The 11,313-nt window shown below is 37.8% G+C and overlaps 1 protein-coding gene across 1 annotated transcript in view; it reads right to left on the bottom strand.

Moving 5' to 3' along the window:
• Positions 1-4,987: 4,987 nt before the first annotated feature.
• Positions 4,988-11,313, bottom strand: part of LOC307132246 (uncharacterized protein) — a 51,017-nt gene continuing 44,691 nt past the window's right edge. The window contains exon 24 of the mRNA XM_079826419.1: positions 4,988-8,636. Coding sequence (XP_079682545.1) covers positions 8,586-8,636 — 51 coding nt within the window. The 3' untranslated portion in view covers positions 4,988-8,585. The remainder of the gene's footprint in view (positions 8,637-11,313) is intronic.

Here is an 11,313-nt window from a genome sequence, read left to right as displayed (position 1 = left end):
TGGCAGGATCCAAGGTTTCCCAGCTGTACATTGCCCAAAGCATCACACTGCTGGCACTCCTTCTTCCCATAGTGCATTCTGGTGCCATGTGTTCCCCAGGTAAGCGACGCACACGCACCCGGCCGTCCAGTTCTGATGCTCCCGCTGTTGGCGCTTTCGCCGGTGGACAGGGGTCAGCATGGGCATATGCCATATGCAACAAACTGCAATGCACTGTGTATTCTGACACCTTTCTATCAGAACCAGCATTAACTTCTTGAGTAATTTGAGCCACAGTAGCTCGTCTGTTTGGCCGGACCACACAGGTCAGCCTTCGCTCTCCACGTGCATCAATGAGCCTTGGCCGCCCATGACCCTGTCGCTGGTTCTGGACTACCTTTGATAGATACTGCACTGCAGACCGGGAACACCCCACAAGTTTTGGAGATGCTCTGACCAAGTCGTCTAGCTATCACAATTTGGCCCTTGTCAAACTCGCTCCTTATGCTTGCCCATTTTTCCTGCTTCTAACACATCAACATAGAGGACAAAATGTTCACTTGCTGCCTGATATATCCTACCCACTAACAGGTGCTGTAATGAATAAATAATCATTGTTATTTACTTCACCTCATAATGTGTGTGTGTGTGTGTGTGTGTGTGTGTGTGTGTGTGTGTGTGTGTGTGTGTGTGTGTGTGTGTGTGTGTGTGTGTGTGTGTGTGTGTGTGTGTGTGTGTGTGTGTGTGTGTGTGTGTGTGTGTGTGTGTGTGTGTGTGTGTGTGTGTGTGTGGTGTGTGTGGTGTGTGTACAGTATATCATGGCCACAAATGAAAAAATTACTGCATCAGCATATTTTATTTATTCGTTCCATTGTTTTAAGTAAATTGTGAACACAATAATTAGTTCTCTTAATTTATTAAAACCTTTTTAGGTAAATCAAAACAAGGTAATAAATTGGTACAACGTGGCCACAATTTACTAAACCAAGGGAACAAATTATTATATTGTACACACAATTTATTTAAAAGGAGGGAACAAATTAGAAAATTGTAGCTAAAATTTACTAAAATGAGAGAATTAATTCTTAATTTGTTGTCACAATATATAGGCCTATATCTTTGTCTGCATGTAATTTTCGGGGGTTCGTATAATTGTAATGAAAATGTCTTGTCATGTGTGAATTGATACAAGTGGAGTAATTGGTAGTGATTGTTGAGTCTTTTTTTCCTCCATATTTGGCCTTCTATTTTTACCATTTGAGAAGTATGATCATTTCTGTGCTGCCAAAAGAAAACTCAATAAACTTGCGCTCCTCCCCCTGTGCAAACTTGTTAGAATGATTTGTTTGTGATTGTTTGTTTTGTGATTCACATGTTTTATATTTGGAGTTCACCTATATCTCAAAGTCCATGCCACTGTTGGAAACGGTTGATAATGGTGAAGATCTCGAGGATGAAGGATTGGGTGCGCTGCCATCACCAGATGTTATGTTAAACCACGTGCTTAGTCTTATCTCATAGTCAGATGAAACATGACACTTGTTGGAAGGAAGCCAACAGTATGAACTTGACCTTTTTTGCTTGAGCAGGCATGCACAAATGTCATGGCTTAAATATAGTTATTAGACATGTTCATTTTTATGTGCATTTTATTTTCAGCATTTCTCATTGGTGCAGTTTGCATTTTTAATGTCTCATTTTATCTGTATATGTGTAAAAATCAATTAAATCGCGTGGGATTTTTTTAAGATAGTATCCACATTCAAACATTCCCCCTACCAACCCCCAAATTTAAACACTCTTGACATTGATAAAGTTTATTTAGCTGTTATACTCATATTGTGCAATAAATATTTCCAATAAAAAAGCATTATCAAACTTCATAATATTTTAATAAAATAATATAAAAATAAAAATGCATGAATAATGACTAATTATAATCTTTTTTTTTGTTAATTATAATGTTATTTTTTTAAACAGGTTTTCCACTTTCATAAAAAATATGGAAACATCAGGTTGTTTTTACCTGATTTACAGGCCTGTAAATATCATGGAAAATAATAAAGTACATAAAAACATGAAAAAGACTCTATAGCAAATATCGGTTACAATATTGGTTAAAGTGTAACTATACAGTTAAGTACTGAGTAACGTGTATAACAAAAAATAACGTGTTAGCCATATATATTGCAAAAGTTTTGGGACGCCTGCCTTTATATGCACATAAACTTTAATGACATCCCATTCTTAATCCGTAAGGTTTAATATGCAGTTGGCCCACCCTTTGCAGCTATAACAGCTTAAACTCTATCAGGTTGAGGTCCGGTTGAGGCCAGTCAAATTCCTCCACACCAAACTCGCTCATCCATGTCTTTATGGACCTTGCTTTGTGCACTGGTGGACAGTCATGTTGGAACAGGAAGGGCCCATCCCCAAACTGTTCCCATAAAGTTGGGAGCATGAAATTGTACAAAATGTCTTGGTATGCTGAAGCATTAAGAGTTCCTTTCACTGGAACTGAGGGGCCAAGACCAAACCCTGAAAAACAACCCCACACCATAATACCCCCTCCACCAAACTTTACACTTGGCACAATGCAGTCAGGCAAATACTGTTCTCCTGGCAACTGCCAAACCCAGACTCGTCCGTCGGATTGCCAGACAGAGAAGCATGATTCGCCACCCCAGAGAACACGTCTCCACTGCTCTAGAGTCCAGTGGTGGTGTGCTTTACACCACTGCATCCAGCGCTTTGCATTGCACTTGGTGATGTAAGGCTTGGATGCAGCTGCTTGGCCGTGGAAACCATTCAATGAAGCTCTCTACGCACTGTTCTTGAGCTAATCTGAAGGCCAAACAAAGTTTGGAGTTCTGTAGCTATTAACTCTGCAGAAAGTTGGTGACTTCTGAGCACTGTGCACCTCAGCATGCATTGACCCTGCTCTGGGATTTTACGTGGCCTACCACTTCGTGGCTGAGTTGCTGTTGTTCCTAATTGCTTCCACTTTGTTATAATACCACAACCAGTTGACAATAGAATATTTAGTAGTGAGGACATTTTCAGAATGGACTTATTGCACAGGTGGCAACCTATCACGGTACCACACTTGATTTCACTGAGCTCCTGAAAGCGACACATTCTTTCACAAATGTTTGTAGAAGCGTCTGCATGCCTAGGTGCTTGATTTTATACACCTGTGGCCATGGAAGTGATTGGAACATCTGAATTCAATGGAGGGGTGTCCCAATACTTTTGGCAATATAGTGTATATATAGTATTTTTTTTATTTTCTAGTTATACTCAGCTCTAAAATACTTCAATGGCTAGTTTACCAACAAAAAAAATGCAGTAATCATTTACTCACGCTCAATTTGCTCTCCTGTATGAGTTTCTTTGTTCCATTGAACACAAAATAAGATATTTGAAAGAATGTGGATAATCACACAGTTGATGGGGCCCACTGGCTTTCATAACATGAAAATAAAAATACTATGGAAGGTAATGGGGACCAGAAACTTTTTGGTTGACCACATTCTTTAAAATATCTTGTGTTCAAAAGAACAAAGAAACTCTTAAAGGATTAGAACTTGAGGGTGAGTAATAATGAAAAAAAAAATATATATATATATATATATATATTTTTTTTTTTTTTTTGTGCGAACGATTCCTTTAAAAGGTTTGAAATATCTCTAAAAAAATTAATTTATATAAAAAAAATATTATCCAGTAATCATGAAAACTGAAAAAGGGAACCCAAGTATAAATATTAAGTTTAAAACGTTTTATTAGACAAAGAAGGCATGAAAATATTCTACACCAATGCTTGATTTAAATACATAAAGTATTGTTCAGTTCAGTACCTTGGCAAGCTAAATGCCATTTTCCAAAAACCACTGAAAATTGAAACATTCTTGGTTCTTTCACTGAGTGTTCATTCCACATGAGGAGAGGAGGAGGAGTCAGTAACCTGACACACTCATTCTATACTCACTATAGGGTTGTTACATAAGTGAACCCTCTGAACCGCTGGCATTTCTCTGGGAAGTTCTGGGAACTCTGTTCCTTCTGGAACTATCTATCAACACCTGCGCACAAATATCAGACTAAAACAGGCTGACCAGGCAGAATGTCAATTTACTTGAAACCATTTCATCTAGTGAAAAATGTGAACGTTTAGTGAACTGTTTCACTATATTGCTGCTCATTTATGACACTGAACAAATTACAGAGTTTTTAGAATGTTTTAAATACCTAACAGTAGGCTAACTGAAAGAGTGGTCCTAATATGCTATGGGGGTTCTTGCAGTCACTAACAAACCGTGTTGTTTTGTTTTAGTTTTGTTTTTTTAACGCACTATTTGTGTCACAGAGATTAATGATATCTCAACTCATACTGCTTTTTAAGAAGAGGTGTCATGTTACTTTTAGATGCTGTGGGCTTGGCATACGTTGGGGGAAAACACGTGTGGTTATCTAAGTATACTCTTTAACCTGAAACATTTGATCAGTACAATACAATCTTTTTTGATTCAAATGTGGATGGGGGTGGTTAATAAATATTTCGAATTTTACATCAGAATATGAAATGTAGAAAGTGTAGATACATTATGTCATTAAACTTTTACTGAATAGGGGAGAGCATTTTTGACGCTTATTGACTTTCTCATTTTGTGTAAAGCCACTTGGGGTTCAGAGTATTTATTTTTTCCCAGATTAATTTCACACGTCTAGTACCAATATGTGGTTTTGTTTCATTAATACAGTGTATACTTTTTGTCTTGATTTAAAGGCACAATATGTAAGATTTTTGGATTAAAATATATAAAAAAAAACACTAGAACAATGTTATATAGCTTGTTGACTTGTGTACTTACATTAGCCCAGATGTTTCCAAGAATGTTTAAATCCAGAGAAATAAGCAATTTGTGTGTCACCTATCAATAATGTCATCCCTGCCTTACCTTCCATTTCCGGTGAAAAAAATATTAGAAGCCATGGAAACACCAGAGACACTTTAATATATTATATGTTTTAATAAGGGAACAACTGCTTGGAGACATTTATAGACAGAAAACAAATTATTGTACAGTAATACAGCATTTTCTCCATATCTAAAATGAGCAACAGCGCTGCGTTAAGCCTTGTTTATACTTTCGCCTCCGCTGACTGCGCGCGCTCCTCCCCAAACGGACGAGGCGTTTATACTTGACGTGTCGCCGTTGTGCTATTCTTTGAAACGACAGAGGGCGACTCAGAGTAATTGTTTTATAAACCATCAGGAAAAAGCGTTGAGAAGAAGTGGGCTAATGTACTCAGGTGATGATATTTATTTTAGTAGCCTACGCTTCACCAAAAACCACACTACAAAAGGATTGTGTAAAACTCAGTAAACCTTGATATTACTTGTGACATAAGAACAAAATATATGCACACATGTATACAACTAAATTAACGATCTCTTAAATATTTCCTAATTTCCCTAAACATTTTCACTTAGTTTTGTGATTTTTTAAATTAAACATGGATCGTTATTTAAAAGGGCTTATTTTTGTTTTTGTAGACTCATTTTGTAAATATAAGCACCTAATTGGTATGTGCAAACTGGGTGCCAGTGTGATGAGACGTCATGCTCGGCTAGATTCGCCTAGAACTCGGGCATCTTCGGATGTGGAGTCGCGCGCGTTGTTACAAAAAATGCGCTGCACACCTGCAGGCGAAATGGGGTCTTGCGCATGAACGCGCACGACCGCCCACTCCGCCCTGACATCATTTTTGCCGCGCGCACCCTTGCGCTCTTGCGGACACGTCGAGTATAAACAAGGCTTTAGCCTACATACGCTTGACCGGAAGTGCTCGTCTGCGGCATAATAACAGTTCCACTGCTGTCGAGCCGTGTGTCACGCTCGTCTCTCATTAGCAATCGCTTCAGCGACTTCGTTCAGCTCCCACAGCACTCGGCCCTGCTCTGCTTCATACTACAGGAACGTTAATAATCTCATCCATTAACATGATTTCTGCCCGAGTCCTGTCACGATTCTTTTCCAGCGTCTTTGTTTTGAATAGGTGACCTCTAGCGGCAAAGAACTACATATTGTGCCTTTAACCCAAAAGAATGGAAATTAAATGTGATAACATGCCCTATAGGTGGGGCATGTTTTAACATGTGAAGGGCACATTGTAACATGACCATATGACAGCTTAAAATTGAATCTGATAAAATCGAACAAATATCCATGACAAACTAAAATATTATGGCAATAAAATACAATTATCAACTTTTTCATATAAAATAATGGAATCTTTTAATATATATATATGTTTTGAGTTTGACAACAAACACATCGCTACATACAGCTATACAGCATAGTTCAAAACATAATAATAATGAATAACTTCAGAATATTGACTCTCGGTCTTTATTCACTTTTTCTCATGGTTTCTCAATAGAATTCATAAAAGTATAGAATAGAATAGCATAGTTCTAATAGGGGCACATTGTAACACAGTGTGACAACGCACGCCATCTGCGCAATAGGATTTAAACCCGGCTCGTGTCTTCTGCTGGTTAGATCCGCATTAAAGAACTCTCTCAACTGTTAAATAACAGATATAAGATTAAATAATACAAATAATATCAGATTTGTATAATATTAAATAAACACAAAAAACAGAGATGAAAAATTTACTTTAAATTTAAATGTACTTTTGCTATGCTTAAATAAATGTTCAGTAATATCTTCCAATTTTTTTTTTAAAGGGGTCATGAACTGAGAAATCAACTTTTCATACAGCCTTTGATATATAAAAGTTCATCGTGATATTAGAATATCCTATACGTTTCGGAGCTGAAAACGTCCGTTAGTCAAAGAAAAGCTTTTATTAACACCAGACCCAGCAAATGTCGATCTCAGAATAGAGACAGAGCGTATTTAGGCCACGCCCACACCGGGGGGGAAAACAATCCAACGCTCTCCATTGACTTTGCATTGCGGAAGGCTGCCTCATTGTCATTTCGGACTTATAACAAAAAACAGAACAATGTCTAAAAGCTGATATGTGACAAGGTGTACAGCAAACAAGCTAAAAAACACAGAAATACGTTTTTTTTAAGCTGTCGACCCAAAAAAACGAGCGTTTAAGAAGATAAAAGTGGATACAGGCAATAAGTGAAGCTTCAAGAATGGGTACATTTTGGGATCCTGACACTCAGAATGCCTCAATATGTCTATGTGTGCAGTAAACATTTTGTCACTGTTAAGTCAAATATCCAAATGTCCGTTTTATATTTCCTGTCGCTGGTTACGTTCCCCTCTAGTGGGTGTAGTTGTCAGTGTAATATAACGTGTCGCGCTCTGTCTCAATGCCCTGAATCCACTTTTTTGTACTTAAATGCTCGTTTTTTGGGTCAACAGCTTATAAAAACGTCTGAGTTTTTGCTTCTTGGTTTTGTTTAGCTTGTTTGCTGTTCACCTTGTCACATATCAGCTTTTATACATTGTTCAGTTTTTTGTTATAAGTCCGAGATGACAAAAAGGCCGCTTCACGCAATGCAAAGTCAATGGAGACGGTTTGATTGTTTTCCCCCCCGGTGGGCGTGGTCTTCAGATTATGACGCGTCTCTATGTGCCAACCTGTGACATCAGAGTGTGGTGAAACACCGCCTCAACAGAAGAAGAAGTACGCCTGATTCTGTATCCCACCGACTCGTGCAAGAAATGTAACATAAATAACATAGGCCTATGTGGAGCTAAACGGATCGCGCTACCGAGCAATAAACATGCTGCAAACTTAATTCGGAATCAAATATTATGAATGCATGGATGAACTTTATTTTTAATGAATATCCAGCTCATGTGGGTAAGACATTGCGCATTTGTTCCTTTATTTCACCACAGATTAATTTGCAAACAAGAGACTGGATTTGCAGACAGGATGAGATTACATGAACGAATGAAGCAATACACTTATGTGAGTGAAAAAGTTTTTTTTATATGTGATAGTATTGCATTGTTACAGATCGTTTGATATCTATTGATTATGTGTACGTGGGTAACTGAACATAACCTGTGTGGGCGAATCTTTTCGGTTGCCGTTTTCCCACACGCTTTCAAAACAATTCCTCACATGTACTCACGGGGGAGCCAATCGCTCATTATAATATGCAAAGCTTATCCAATCATAGCAGTGGGCGTTAACTTCTAAGTCTTCTGTGCGGCACGCCCATAAAAACCGAGCGTTCCATGAGAGAGGCTCAAATCCAGGGTCGAAAAAAGCCTATTTACTTATTTATTATGATGTTTTTGAATGTAAAAAAAAGTTGACCTCAGACAACAGTATAAAAAAGCCAGTTCATAAACGCTTTAATATTGGCGCAATTTTTTTCTCTATATAGATAAGTTTCGTCGTGCTGGAATGTGTGGAAAGTTTTAAACCATGTGTGTTACAACTAACCCCACGTTAGGTTGTGCCCCGCTCACCCCTACTCCAGATGAACTGTCATTATTTGGGAGGTGTCGTGGTTATGACTGGAGTTACTGCAGTCTGCTATGATCTGAACTGGCTAGTTTCCATCTGTGAACACTCTGCTTGTAAACAGACAGAACTGGTTAGGGCTCAAAGTCTGATCCATGGGCTTGCTGCCACCACACATGTAACACCTGCAAACAAAGCAGGACAAAAATCATTATTATCAATCTGTACATTTGTATGGGTTAATCTTAGGGAATGGTGTCATTTGTGTGCCATGTGTTCCGTCACTGATATATTTAACAGAATACTGAACTTAAGGCCATTACTTACTCTGCAAGAACAGAGAAAAAAGTTCTCGCTCCCAAGGCTGAGAGAACAAAATGACGTCATTTTGTTCTCGGAGCCCTGGTTTGGGAGTTCTCGCAGCTTGTTCTCGACACATCAGCTGAGCAGAACTTTTTTTCTTGTAGGTGTCCGAGAACTATTGTGTGATTGGTCAGAAATTTAAAATGGGTAGGGTTAAGAAACATAACTGTTTTTCACGTGAAGTATGGAATGTCCTGGCCAGAACGAATTTGTTCTTGCCACCTCGAGAAAAAGAACAAATGTATTTGTTCTTGCAGAGTATGTACCAAGCTTAAATCACATTATGAAGAGTAATCCTTTTTTTTTTTTTTTTTTTTTTGCAAGCCTCCATTCATCTGATTATATTTTAATGGCTTAAATAGCTTAAATCAATTGAATTTTACTTGCCTATACCTGTAGTTAAAATACCATACTATGTAGGTTTAGCATGCTTTTATAAGGAGTAAGTACTTTAAAAGAATGAGTATGATCTGAATGTAATGTTTTCAGGCACTTAATTACGTTATTTGCAATTTTAATTTATATTAAATGCAATTAGTTGAATTTGAGAGTGTTTTGACCCACTTAAGTGGGACTTAAGTACATCTTATTACTTTTATTGTGTTTAAAAAATGGTTAAAGTAGGCTTCTGCCAAATGTGCTGAAAAGCGTTTATTGTAACTTGAATATATTGAATGTCATTTCTAACTTGTATGTCAAGTATTTAAATGTGTTTGTAATTACACATTAATGATAAATTGCAATTTAGTACATTTTAAAATCTATGAAATTTAAAGGTAATTTTGAACAGCAGACTATGGTTAAAATTATAATCAAGTACTTTGCTTTAGTCAACACATCAAAATAAGTGTACTTTTTTAAAGGATGACAAAAAGATTATTAAAACAAAGGTTCAAAATGTAATTTAAGGTAAAACCTTTATTTTGACAATTTTTACAAAATTCACTTAAATTTGTGTTCTTATGTGCGTTACGGAGTGCATTTTCTTTAAGTGCACTTTCTTTCCCAAAATTTGGGACAGTATGGAAAACGCAAAAAAAAAAAAAAGAAGTGATTTCTAAATTTACTTTGACTTGTATTTCATTGCAGACAATATGAACACAAAATATGTCATGTTTTGTCTGGTCAACTTCATGTCATTTGTAAATATGCATCCTTTCCTGTCATTCAGACCTGCAACACATTCCAAAAAAAGTTGGGACAGTAAAGTATTTACCACTTTGTAATGTTGCCATTCCTTTTCACAACACTTAAAAAGACGTTTAGGGACTGAAGACACCAAGTGATGAAGTGTTTCAGGTGTAATTTTGTCCCATTCTTCCTGCAAACAAGTCTTAAGGTGGGCAACAGTACGGGGTCTTCGTTGTCGCATTTTGCACTTCAAAATGCGCCACACATTCTCTATTGGAGACAGGTCGGGACTGCAGGCAGGCCAGTCAAGTACCCGTACCCTCTTCCTCCGCAGCCAGGACTTTGTAATGTGTGCAGAATGTGGTTTTGCATTGTCTTGTTGAAATATGCATGGACGTCCCTGGAAAAGATGTCTTCTTGAAGGCAGCATATTATGCTCCAAAATCTCTATGTACTTTTCAGCATTAATGGTGCCTTCACAGAAGTGCAAGTTACCTTTGCCAAGGGCACTGACACAACCCCATACCATGACAGACCCTGGCTTTTGGACTTGTTGCTGGTAACAGTCTGGATGATCCTTTTCTTCTTTGGTCCGGAGCACACAGCGTCCATTCCTCCCAAAAAATACCTGAAATACTGATTCATCTGACCACAGTACACGTTTCCACTGTGTGATGGTCCATCCCAGATGCCTCCGAGCCCAGAGAAGTCAACGGCGCTTCTGGACACTGTTAACATAGGGCTTCCTTTTGGCACAGTACAGTTTTAACTGGCATTTGTGGATGTAACTACGTATTGTGGTACTTGACAAAGGTTTGCCAAAGTAGTCCTGAGCCCATGTGGTGATATCGCTTATAGATGAATGACAATTATTGATGCAGTGCCGCCTGAGGGATCGGAGATCACGGTTGTTCAGCTTAGGCTTGCGCCTTTGTCCTTTACGCACTGAAATTCCTCCAGATTCCTTGAATCTTTTAATTATGTTATGCACTGTTGAATGTGAAATATCCAAATCTCTTCCTATCTTTCTTTGAGGAACATTGTTTTTAAACATTTCAATAATTTTCTCACATATTTGTTGGCAAACTGGCGATCCTCTGCCCATCTTTGCTCCTAAAGGATTAGACCTTTCTTGGATGCTGCTTTTGTACCAAATCATAATTACAATCACCTGTTGACATCATCTGTTTCAAATCACATCATTATTTAACCATTTACCTCATTACTAGCCCTAAATTGCTCCTGTCCCAACTTTTTTTAAAATGTGTTGCAGGTCTGAATGACAGGAAAGGATGCATATTTACAAATTACATGAAGTTGACCAGACAAAACATGAAATATTTTGTGTTCATATTGTCTGCAATGAAA

This window comes from Gobio gobio, assembly GCF_949357685.1.
Source record: "Gobio gobio genome assembly, chromosome: 10".
NCBI lineage: Eukaryota > Metazoa > Chordata > Actinopteri > Cypriniformes > Gobionidae > Gobio > Gobio gobio.
Note: the sequence above shows the minus strand (reverse complement) of the source record. Positions and strands in the feature narration are given on the sequence as shown.